Source organism: Panthera leo, chromosome E2 (genome assembly GCF_018350215.1).
Source record: "Panthera leo isolate Ple1 chromosome E2, P.leo_Ple1_pat1.1, whole genome shotgun sequence".
NCBI classification, from domain to species: Eukaryota; Metazoa; Chordata; class Mammalia; order Carnivora; family Felidae; genus Panthera; species Panthera leo.
The window spans coordinates 56,834,925-56,847,620 of NC_056693.1; the positions used below are offsets into that span (position 1 = coordinate 56,834,925).

General features: G+C 55.0%; 1 protein-coding gene across 1 annotated transcript in view; it reads left to right on the top strand.

Moving 5' to 3' along the window:
• The window catches only part of NECAB2 (N-terminal EF-hand calcium binding protein 2), a 28,670-nt gene that overhangs the window by 12,525 nt on the left and 3,449 nt on the right, over positions 1–12,696 (top strand). Inside the window, exons 7-9 of the mRNA XM_042917929.1 lie at positions 7,691–7,827; positions 9,872–9,990; positions 10,153–10,232. Of these exons, the coding sequence (XP_042773863.1) occupies positions 7,691–7,827; positions 9,872–9,990; positions 10,153–10,232 (336 nt within the window). The remainder of the gene's footprint in view (positions 1–7,690; positions 7,828–9,871; positions 9,991–10,152; positions 10,233–12,696) is intronic.

Below are 12,696 nucleotides of genomic sequence, written 5' to 3' on the forward strand. Positions count from 1 at the left end.
CTCAGAAATTGAGGCCTTTTGAATATCTGCTGTGTGTGAACCCGCTTCTCTATCACAGAGTCATTTTTCCGTTCAGAGACCGAAAGAATTTATCCACGAGGCTGGGGTCGAGGTATAAACGGGGGAGAAGAGCATCTTAGTAGTTTTTTCCAAGGTCAACCCTAGCTTCAGTGGAATGTCACTTTCTGTGCCGGTGTTAGCTAGTTTTCCCGAAACCTATCACGGCTGTGTTCGGTTTTGTGATCAGTTATGCGTCGTATGTTGTCGATGATTTTTTTCAAAAATCTCAAACCTTATTTGACACAAAACAGGCACTGCATGTTCGATAAACTTCATTTACTTTCAGGGAACTTTGTAAAGTTCATTTACAGAGTGCAAGCAGGGGAGGGGCAGAGAGAGAGGGAGACGCAGCATCCGAAGCAGGATCCAGGCTCTGAGCAAGCGTTCAGCACAGAGCCCGACGCGGGGCTCGAACTCATGAACCGTGAGATCATGACCTGAGCCGAAATCCAGAGTTGGACACTCAACCAGCTGAGCCACCCAGGTGCCCCAAGCTGTTTTTTTAATGATCTCTTGGACGCTTGAGACAATGACCTGGATCTTTTCAGAGCATGAAATGGGAAAATAACTTGGCTTTTCTTTGTTATGACGTATACGCTCCTAAAAGATACACTATGCAAAGGTGAAATGCTGTCTCTCGTACAAGTAGAGCTATTTCATTTTTTCAGCACCAACATTTTAATTTGTATTACGGATGTTAACGACAACACCAGCCACTGTAAATTTTTGTTTCAAAATTGAGAAAAATCAGTTGAGCCTTTTTTTTTCTCTGCAGGTAGGAATTTTCTTCAATAATTTTTTAATCCCAGAAATAGAGTTCATATCACTTACTTACATCTATTTGGATTGGGGGTACGATTTTCACGCAAAATCCTTATATCATTTACCATATTGCCACTATTTATTTAAAAAGGTATTCACGATGGGGGCGCCTGAGTGGCTCAGTCAGTTAAGGGTCGGACTTCGGCTCAGGTCATGATCTCGCGTTTCGTGAGTGTGAACCCCGCATCAGGCTCTGTGCTGATGGCTCAGAACCTGGAGCCTGCTTCAGATTCTGTCTCTCCCTTTCTCTCTGCCCCTCCCCTGTTCACACTCTCTCTCTCAAAGACAAACGTTAACAAAAAATATTTTTAAGGTACTCATGATCTAATTTATGATCTTATCATGACTGAATAACGAAAGTAAAGAATTACGTTGTCTTAGTTTTCTATTCTCAATATACAGAACTTGAATATTCTAACTTTTTTAAGTTTTAATTTTTTTAATTTTTAAACATTTTTTAATATTTAATTTTGAGAGAGAGGAAGCGCGCAAGGAGTGGGGAAGGGGCAGCGCAAGAGAGGGAGACCAAGGATCCAAAGCAGGCTCCGTGCTGTCAGCACAGAGCCCCACACGGGGCTCAAACCCACAGGCCATGACATCATGACCTGAGCCGAAGTCCAGCGCTTAACCGACTGAGCCACCTGGGTGCCCCAATTTTTTTTAGCTTTAAGTAGACTCCACGCCCAGTGTGGGACTTGAACTCATGACCCTGAGATCATGAGTCACGTGCTCTGCCAGTTGAGCCAGCCACGAGCTCCCCCCCCATTTTTTTTTTAAGGCAACGTGAATATTTTTAAAAACTCCTAAATTAACGTGAGAACCAGCAGGATGTTACAGCTAGCTCAAAGGAAAATTCCAAGGCCACACACCATGGATAGAGGCAACTAGGAGCTCGGAGCGAATCTGTGAATCGGTGCAGAACCGGGCACTGTCCACAGTGACGGCGACAATTGCATTCTGCCAGACAAAATTCCTGTGCGTCGCTGTGGATGAGAGTTATTTTTCAGCATCATCTCTCTTCTACATTCTGCGGAGTTTTAAAAGGAGCCCCCAAACAAGGGAAGATTTAGTTAACCCACAGGGCCTGCTGATAGGAAACCCAGTCATCTTTCTTGTCCGTTTTAAAGACTTTCACGCTAGGGCGGCTGGATGGCTCAGTCCGGTGAGCCTCCAACTTCAGCTCAGATCTCGATCTTACGGTTTGTGGGTTCGAGCCCCGCGTCGGCCTCTGAGCTGTCGGTGTAGAGCCTGAGCCTGCTTGGGATTCTTGCCCTCTCCGCTCTGTCCCTTCCCCACTCGTGCTCGCTCTCTCTCTCTGTCTAGGAATTAAACTTATGGGGCACCTGGGTGGTTCAGCGGCTAAGCATCCAAATTGGCCTAGGTCATTATCTTGCCATTCCCGAGTTCAAGCCCCGAATAGGGCTCTGTGCTGACCCCTCGGAGCCTGGAGCCTGTTTCAGATTCTGTGTCTTCCTCTCTTTCTCTCTGCCCCTCCCCTGCTCACGCCCTGTCTCTCTCAAAAATAAACATTAAAAAATAAATTTTTTTTAAATAAACTTAAACATAAAGACTTTCATATTTGCCTTGTGTCTCTCTCCCTCTCTCTCTCTCTGCCCCTCCCCTGCTCACTCTCTCTCTCATAAATAAACATGAAAAAATTTGTTTAAATTAAAAAAAAAAGACCTTCACATTTGCCTACCGATGCTCTTTTTTTTTAATGTTTTACTTATTTTTGAGAGAAAGCATGTGAGCAGGGGAGGGGCAGAGAGAGAGAGAGAGAGAGAGAGAGAGAGAGAATCCCAAGCAGGCTCTGCACTGCAGAGAGCCTTATGTGGGGCTCAAATTCACACACCGAGAGATCATGACCGGGGTCAAAGTCGGATGCTCAAACAACTGAGCCACCCAGGCGCCCCTAACAATGGTGTTTGCATCCTTATTTATCGTCCAATTTATCTCCCCTATGGGACAACGATGAGCTAATTTGTCACACCAAATTATTTACTCTGTGTTTTTAATGGTTTTCCTTACTAGGTTTTTAGCCATGTTGTTTGTTGCATATAGACCTTTATTCTTTTTATCATATAAATGGTACATATTCAGCTTGTAAAATTTAGAAAATAAAGAAGAGTATAAGGAAAAAGTTCAAATCGTTTGTAACTCCCACTTTTCCTTACCACTGTTAGTTAACATGTTTCTTATTACCTCGGAACCTTTTTTCCCATGTGTATTTCTTTAACATATTTAATATTGTCCTGTGTACAAAACTTATTTTTTGTACTTTTTCCACCTAATATCTTAGCATTTTCCCTATGTGATTAAAACTGTCCAGAAGCATCTTTTTTTTTAAACATTCTTACTTAAATTTACTTTTCCTCTGTTTTGGGGCGTATTAGATGATTACCAGGTTCTTGCTAATGTGAATATATACTGTAACCTCAGGACATGAGCCTTTGTGCTCATTTTGCACGATTTCTTAGAGACAGATTATCGTAAATGGAATGACTGAGTCAAAGAATAGGAGCCGTGCAATGTGGGGAAATAGGTTCTATTTACCTAAATGGGTTGGAAACAAGCTTAGAGCGGAAAGCTGCCACCACTGGGCGAAAGCATCGGAGGTTAGCTAGCGCGATATTGAACCGGGATCACGAGTAACTTGTTCCATCACCTGCAGGAAATTACTTTCCATCTGATGCCAATCAGATGTGTACCTTGATCACAAACACCGCTTGTCCCCACCCCCCCCCCCCCCCCAGACCCTTTGCTTCTTAGTCACACAAGTTAATGATTACTGTCCGATTGTTTTCTCCATGGTCACCACATGTGTAAGATCTTGAGACCTCAAATACGGAGACGAAATTCCTCTTCGGGGCTCTTGTCTCCTCCCAGACTTTAGCCTCTCTCGTATTCATTTCTGCATCCGCTCTCTTGCTGGACAAGAAAGAACTCCAGACCCCTCGTCTGCGACAGTGCAAGGCTCTGGAGAGAAAGCACAATTGCTTGATAAAGTGGCTGTGTCCGGGGCGCCTGGGCGGCTCAGTCGGTTAAGCGTCCGACTTCGGCTCAGGTCGTGATCTCACGGCTCGTGGGTTCGAGCCCCACGTCGGGCTCTGTGCTGACAGCTCGGAGCCTGGAGCCTGCTTCGGATTCTGTGTCTCCCTCTCTCTCTGCCCCTTCCCCCACTCATGCGCGCTCTCTCTCTCAAAAATAAACATTGAAAAAAAATTTTTTAAAAAGTGGCTGTGTCCATGTGAATCCCCACCTCCATGTTTATAGCAATATCCTCTCCGGTTGCATGATGGTGCGGTGACATCCTGCCCTTGCTGTGCAGAATGCCTCTTGCCGTTGTTTCGTGACCCTTCTCACCTTGTGCGATACTGTGTTCTCTAAATCCTATCCTCTCGTGCAACGTCTTCATTTGACCAAATCTGGTGACAGGACTTTTGCCCAGACTTTTCTTTGGAAATCGCTCGGTGCTGTTTTGGTTTCGATGTGCCTCCATTTGGGTCTCATTTCATCAAATCTGGGACTGTATCTTTACGTGAGGGAATTTAGGCCGCGTTTCGTTATTGTCGTAATCGGTCTGTTCCAACTGCTCTCGTAATCTCTCACGATTCCCGTTTGTGTGCTTCCCTTGTCCGTTTGACCTGTGACCTTTTGATGGTCAGCTTTGTTTAGAGCACCGATTGTGGTCTCAGGGGTAGACGCTGTAGTTTTCATTTCGTGGACAACCTCTGAAACAGGCGCTGTGAATTTTTTGCTAGAGAGAGAGCAAGCAGGGGAGGGGCGGAGAGAGAGAGGGACAGAGGATCCAAAGCAGGCTCTGCTCTGACAGCACAGAGCCTGACGGGGGGCGTGAACTCACAAACTGCGAAATCGTGACCTGAGCCAAAGTCGGACACTTAACTGACTGAGGCACCCAGGCGTCCCTTTTCTTTCTAGGGTGTTTATTTTTGCGCACACGCGAGAGAGAGCGAGCGAGCACGCACAAGCCGGGGAGGGACAAAGAAAGGGGGACAGAGGATCCGAAGCAGGCTCCACGCTGACAGCAGAGAGCCTGACGCGGGGCTCGAACTCATGAACTGTGAGATCACGACCTGAGCCAAAGCCGGATGACCCTCAGCCAACTGAGCCACCCAGGCACCCCTGGCACCGTGAACGTTCCTCATTGTGTTTTTATCCCTAGCTAATGGGAAACATCGACTCCCTTTTGAGGAGTTCAAGGCGTTTTTGAGCTTTTCAGATATTTTTTTTCCATACTTCTCCGGTCTTTATTGACATAATCCAGTGTGACTGCAATTAAACTATCGCCAATGAACGTTTTCGTCTCCTGACCCTGCACCCTTACATTTAATCGGCTCCATCACTGCCCCTTCCTTCCATGACTTCCCTATTCAAGACTGTTTTCTTTGACTCAGCCCTAGATATGTGTGTGTTTGGGGGGGAGACTCCTAGGCATTTTTTTTGCCGGAAAGGTGCTCATGTGGTAACACGTCAGAAATTTGCAGATTTCCGAATATCGCCCTATACCCCGAAGAGGAGTCGTGTGTCTACACGACACGCGATTCCCAGATCTGATCCTTTCCCTCTGGAATCGGTGGAGGCATTGATTATGGTGGAGGAGAAATCCGTAAAAGCTGCATTTGAGTCCTTTAAAAATTTAAACATCTTTTTTTATTTGGAGAGAGTGTGTGCGTGCACGCGCGTGTATGCATGCACGTGAATGGGGGAGGGGCAGAGAGACGGTGGGGGCGGGGGGAGAGAGAAGCCCAAGCAGGTTCTATCTACACTCAGTGCGGAGCCCCACACGGGGCCTGATCTCACGACCCCGAGATCGTGACCTGAGCCGAAATCAAGAGTCGGATGCTCAACCAACCGAGCCAGCCAGACGCCCCTGCATTTTTATTCCTTTGAAAGTCACGTGTCTTTTTGGAATTCAGCTAACGGGTTACGCTCACGGATCGCTAGCTGCACCCTCAGTCGCTTGAGCCGAGTGCTCTTAACACACTTCACTTCAGCTCATTTTTCTGCTTGATGGCTCCTAGCAGGCTTTCTCTTTGCGTTTCAGTTTCTTACCACATTGCATCTTCTCGTTCGTTTTGGCCGTTCATTTGTCCAGGGCCCGTTGATCACTGGCTTGAGTGTGGTTTCAACTATTTGCTAGGGAGGATAATCAATAATCGAAACGCATTAGGCGAGCAGAACCTTGCGTACTCTCTGGCACCGTTGCGTCGTCAGGACCCGTCTCCGGTGTTGGCGTAGGGTGGCCACCTCCACGCCTCCCCGTGTGTGCCTCTCCTCCCCGTGCTCCCCTCCCCTGCCTCTGTTTCCCTCTCTGTCTCCAGCCGTGTTTCCCTTGTGCCCTCGTTGCTAATCAATTCCCAGTCAGAGTGATGGATGGTTTAATTTGCTTTCCTTGAGAGCCCTGTTTTTCCTCGCCTTGCCGGGACCGGGCGGAATTCCAAAGTGCCGGGCGGTTGGCTCGGGAGGGTGGGGTCTCGGCCGAGGAGGCGGCGGGAGAGTCGCACAGGGTTTCAGGGCCCAGCGTCCCCAACACAGTGCCATTGTGATCCTTACCATCCTTGAGTGACCTGGCTCAGCCAGAACCTCACTTGTGCCGTAAAGGCTTCTCAGCCGGATCCGGAAGCCTTGGGGAAGGTCTTTGCCGCAGACTCTCGACAAAAGGGGAGAGCCGCACCACCGCGAAGTCTGTGGAAACCCTCTTCCTTCCTTTTCCCTCGAGTTGAGTTCTTCTCCTCGTGGCCTCTGAATCTTCGTCTCTGGGTGCCCCCCAGGCTCCCTGCTGACCCGAGGGGAGGGGAGGACCCGGGAGGAGGCTTCTGAGACTGAGTCTCGGGCTTTTTCTTGGGAGGAGCCAGTTGGACCTCCCCAGCCGGTCTCTGTTGAGTCTTCCTTCATTTCTCTGCGTAGCATCCTGAAGGCCCACGAGGCCAAGGAAGCCTCCTGGGAGGAAGGAGGGGGTAGGGTCACTTACTCTTCTCCCCACATACTTCACCCCTGTCCACAAGAACAGCACCACCAACCACCACCCTTATCACCACCTCCCCCCTCCCCATCATCGTCTTCCCCATCTCTCCCAGTATCAGCATCGCTGCCGTCACCTTCCTGCCCCCCTCCTCCTCCCCCTCCCCCTCCTCCTCCCCCTCCTCCTCCCCCTCCTCCTCCCCCTCCTCCTCCCCCTCCTCCCCCCCTCCCCCTCCCCCTCCCCCTCCCCCTCCCCCTCCCCCTCCCCCTCCCCCTCCCCCTCCCCCTCCCCCTCCCCCTCCCCCTCCCCCTCCCCCTCCCCCTCCCCCTCCCCCTCCCCCTCCTCCTCCTCCCCCTCCTCCTCCTCCCCCTCCTCCTCCTCCCCCTCCTCCTCCTCCCCCTCCTCCCCCTCCTCCTCCCCACCACGATTGCCGGTATTAACATCATCTTTATCCCAGCAGCTGCCGCTTGTTGAGTATTTGCTATGTTACAGGGCCTGTGCCAGGCATTTTATACGCATTCTGTCACCCAGTCCTCCATGGGACCTTGTAGGATAGGTACTAAAGTGACTCCAACCGTGGTCGTAGAGGGCAGGAACGAGTACATGGGGAAGCCAGGGCTCAAACCGCCATCTCTGAATCCATAGCCCCTTCCCTGATGCTCCAAGCTGGAGGCGCTGGGGTCCCCATGTCCTCCTGCGAGACAGAGACACCAGCCCCAGGTGCCACCCCCCCCCCCCCCCGCCATCCCGCTCCGTGCCAGACCCCACACCCAAGTTCCCTCCCTAACCCCTTTCCCACGTGTGCCCCTTTCTTTCCCTCCACAGGTGTACGAGGGCGGGAGCGACGTGGACCAGTTTGTGACCCGCTTTCTCCTGAAGGAGACGGCCAATCAGATCCAGTCGCTGCTGAGCTCCGTGGAGAGTGCGGTGGAGGCCATTGAAGAACAGACCAGCCAGATCCGGTGCGTCACTGGGACCTCGCAGGGTCACGTGGGCATGTGTCTCTCACGCACACGCGGCCACCTGCTGCTTGCTGGGGCCGGGTCGTGTGCTTGGGGACTGAGTGGCCTTGGGCCGGGCGCCGCGCTTGTCTGTCAAGTGGGGACGATCCCGTGCCTGCGTCTTCAGTGCGCGTGAGGACTGAACGAGACCGCGTGCGCGTAGAAGAATGCCAGGTGTGCGTGGGGTACGTGCGTCCGGAGTGGCGGGGAGGAGGCCCTGAGGTCCCAACTCAGGCAGAGCGCCGTGTCGGGAAGGGAAAGCCTGGTGTCCAGAGAGAGGAGGAGTCCTTCCTGCCAGCCGGCAATGCCAGGCCCTGGGGTCACCAGCCCTCACGTTTGCCGTCCCAAGTTCAGACCAAGTCTCCTTCGCCCTTTCTTTCCAGAGCAGCCGATGCGTCTGGTGCAGAGGGGCCATAAAGAAATCCGGGTAGACGAGAAAAACAGCCAGATGTCTACACTGCTGGGCCTCGGATGGCTGTGCCTGGCTGTGCATTCACAGCCAGAGGCTCGGCCCGGCCAGGATATGGGTTGCTGTCCAGTGCGGGGTCGGGGGTTGAGCATGTGAATGTTGGCCGGCGGGGGCTGGTCCCAACCGGATACGGTCGCGAAGGCTGCTCGGTGACACTGTTCCCAAAATTTGTTTATTCTGAGCCCCTGTGGGCAGATCACCTGGGAAAGGTAAAATGCAGATCCCGGGCCCCGGGCCGCGCCTGCCGGATTGGAATGAGCCCAGAACTCTGCTTCCACGATTCTGAGCATCCCCGGTGGTGACGGCCACAGCCCTGGAAGCTGACACTTCGCTTTCCTTCATTTTTGGGGTCACTCTCTCGGTGAAAAACGTGGTGTTTTCTCCTGCTGTAGATTAGGCTGCCGCCCAATTGTAGCTGATTTCCTGCCCAGCGCCAGCTCCGTGGCGGGCGGTTACACCTGCCCGCCCCTGTGCTGGGACCTTCCTGTGGGACTTTGGGGGGGGGGGGCAGTTCACAAAGGGGAGACACCTCCCGACACAAACTCCAACCTCAAACTGCCCCAAATCTCAGCTCTTGAGGCTCTGGGCTGCAAAGTCCCCTTAGGCCACCCCGTCCAGGCGCCAGCCACTGGTTCAAAGCCCCGCTGCCCCTGGGGGACTCCCGCCGCAGTTTGCCACTGGTTTGTGGAGCCTCAAAGACTCCGTGGCCTCCGCCGTCTCCCGGCAGGCTGGGGTGGCCCCCCCGGCACAGGGGAGAGGCAGGCACCAAGGTGCAGAAGGGGGGCTGGGCACAGGGCGCGTTTGCTGTGTGTGTCTGGGTGTATCTGGATGTCTGCGGTGAGTTTTCCAGCATCTCTGGGCACGCGGGTGTCCGGGAATTCACCGAGCGTCGATTGAGCCCCTACTGTCGTGCCAGGCACGTGCTGGGTGAGCTGCGTGTGCCTGGCAGGGCGTGCCAGGGCCGTGCACCTGTGTGCACCCCGGTGTGCCTGGGGGCAGCGGACAGGGGACGGGGGACGGGGCCTGGCCCCTCTCTCTAGGGCCCGGCTGAGGTCAGGATCATGGATGTTTCTGTCCTGTTCCATGGTGTCTCTGGACCGTGTCTTAGGGCTCCCTTTTGCAGAGAGGCGGGCTGTTTCGCAGGCACAGACCCGGGCACCCCGCCGCACAGGGAGGGGGAGGGGGTGCTGCGAGTTAGGCAGTGGGGTGGGGGCCCGGCTCAGCGTCACCCCAGCCCCGGAACTGACGCTCCCGGGGACGGGGCTGGGCCGTGTGGTCCTAGAATGCAGTGAAGTTCGATCCTGACTGCCCTGCCAGCTGCTGGGTGGTCTTGGTGAAGTCACCTGCCTTCGGGCTTCAACGACTCTGCCGAGACACAGAGGCCATTACGCCCGCCTGGCAGGAACAGGGCCAGACGGAGTCAAGTGCCCTGTGTTTGGGCTCACAGCCGCTGCCTAACGTTTGCCAAAGCTGCTGAGAGCGGACGGGGCCCTGCCGCCTCCCTCACAGCGTGTGTTTCCTCCGCTCACACTGTAGACAGAACCACAGCAAACCCAGCCACGGCGCGGCGGAGACATGGTGTGCCGGCCCCGCTCCCCCCCAGGCCCCCAACCACAAGCTGGGGGCCGCGGAACAAGGGAAGAGTCTTCCGCCTGGTGAGAGAGTGTGGCGGCCTGGGGTGGGGAGCATGGGGTGGGTGGGGGGGAATTCTGACAGCGGCCCGGATGCAGCCTGGGCCTCCAAGCGGGACTGGGACAGCGTGGGGGAGGGGGCTGCCCTCCCCTCCCCCCATGAGCATCTCCAATCCTGTCTCCTAGTCACCGTGGACCCCAAGGAGGAGGGGCTCGAAGCCCAGATCAGCCGCTTGGCAGAGCTGATAGGGCGGCTGGAGAACAAGGTAAGCCTGCGGAGCCACGCCCCCTTCCGCTGCCCCCAGCAGGTGCAGCGTCGCCCGGAGTCCGGGCAGGAGCCTGGGAGCCTGGCCACCAGGACTAGGGGGAAGATGTCCCTCGTACCTGTCCTGGAGAGGTGCCCCGGGCAAGGGGCAGCCAGGAGGGGCGTCTCAAGGAACACAGAGTCAGCAGGGGCATGTGCGGGGAGGGGACAGGGTTCCCTGCGCCTCTGCTCTCAGGCCGGCCTGGGGATGCCAGGAGGCAGCAGGGTGGTGGGTGAGGGCCGGGGGGTCCCGGCGGTGTCCCAGGAGAGCTTAGAGTCCTCTGGAATGAGGAGGCTCTCATAGATCTCTCAAACATGAGTCCTGTCTTCAGAGGGTGTTTCACGACTCGGCGGGTCCTCGCGGTATGACCGCCTTTGTCTCCCGGGGCCAACATGACCACGTAGCACAGGCGGGGCTCAAACCGGGGCCGTTTCTTCCGTCACGTTACAGCCTAGAAGTCCGAGCTCAGGCTGGGGGTAGGGCTGCCTTCTCCTGGGCATGAGGACAGTCACTTCCTCCCTGTGTCCTCACGCATCCTCCCTCAATGCTCGGCTCTGTCCTCATCTCCAAGGACACCATCAAGGTCACGTTGGATTAGGGCCCACCCGTGTGACCTCATCGTAATTACCTCTTCAAAGGCCTTATTTCCCGGCAGAGTCACATTTGTAGGTGCTGGGGGGGCGGAGGGGGGGCGATGGGTCTGGAATTTACGATTTGGGAGAGGATACAGTTCAGCCCAAACAATGACCATGTTTCGGAAGAAAGAGAACAGGTTGCCTAAAGGTTTACCAAAGGGCTCAGGTATCAGATTGCGCATATTTAAATCCTGGTTATACCATTTAGCAGCTTTGTGACCTTGGACCAGTGACTTGCCCTCTCTGAGCCTCAGATTCCTGCTCTAACCACAGAGAAAATGTTCAGACTAGCGCTTGTCATGGGGTTGTTGTAAGGATTAAAGAAAATGTCTTTTTTTTTTTATATTTTATTTTTGAGAGAGAGAGAGAGACGTGGGGGAGGGGCAGAGAGGGAGACACAGCCCCTGAAGCAGCCTCCAGGCTCTCCACTGTCAGCACCCAGCGCGACCTGGGGCTCCAGCCCCTGAACCGGGGGATCATGACCTGACCCGAAGTCGGACGTTTAACCGACTGAGCCACCCAGGCGCCCCAAGAAAATGAAGCCTTAATGGCTTAGCCCGGAGCCTGCTCCGTCGTGAGCATTGCAATGTTAGCAGTTGTTAGGCGTCGTCACCCCTATTCTGACGCCAAGCCTGTGCACACGCACAGGACCAGCACCCCTACGTCAACCAAGCCGGCGGGCATCTCCGAACCGTACGGTTGAGCGAGTTTACATTTCTCCCGCTTTTCTGAATTTTTTTGACATCTTTTGCGCAAGGGCAAAAAAGCAGTTTGATGGGCTTGGGGTTTCTCAGGGCTTCATGGGGGCGGGGTGGGGGGGGGGGCTCTCCCCTCGCAGAGGGGGGCTGAGGCCAGACTTGGAGACGGGGGTGGGGGTGGGGGGGAGGTGGGCTGAGGCCGAGGTGGGATCCCCCCTCCCGTGAAGCCCGCAGCTGAGTGGGAGCGGTGGGAAAGGCTCCGCGGGACCCCGAGGCCGGGTTGTCATAACAACTCCCAGCGCCTCCAGAGGGAGGTTCTTTGAAGCTTATTTTTAGCCTCCGGTCGTCTTAACAACCAGCTGGCTGGAGACCGCGGAGCACCTGGGTGTCCTGGAGACGGGGCGGGGCCCCGCTTGCTGGCCTCTGATTGGCCCGGGCCGCCCGCGGGGGCCAATCCGGGGCCGGCAGGGGGCTCCGCCCTCTTCGTGCCAACCTGGGCCTGGCGCTGCCTGGGTGGGGCTGATGGGGTGCCGGGCGCTCGCCCGAGTTGCAGAAGAATCACGGTTTTGTGGGTCCGGGGGAGAGAGCCCTGGCTTCAAACCCCCGGGGCCGTGCGCTGCGAAACTGCCGAGTACCCATCGGGGGCTGTGTTCTGGACTCCGGTGTGAGTCGGTGACAGCGCGCCCGGGGTTCCTGCTTTCCTGGAGCTGACGGTGGGGCCGCGCCCACCTCCGGGAGTCGGGAAAGTTAGACAAGATGTATTCGTGAAGCACGTAGCTCGAGGCCTGCCGGAGGCCAGTGTTAGCACAACCACCCCATTCAGACCATTATCAGGTTCACGGGGCACCGGGGGTCTTGACGTGGGGTGATTGGCCAGCCGACGGGGGATCTCAGGGCCGCTGGCAGCGGCATCCTGGGTTCAGAACTGTCCTGTCCCAAGACTACCCCGCCCCTGGCCGAATGCCCTCTGCCTAGGTCTGGTTGGCTTCTGCGCTTCTCAGATGCCAAGGCTGGAAAGGATCTGTGCCACTTCCTCTGGTCCGTCTCCCAGCCGGGCCTCCCAGCCTCCTTCAGAGCCGGCCCTGTGTCTGG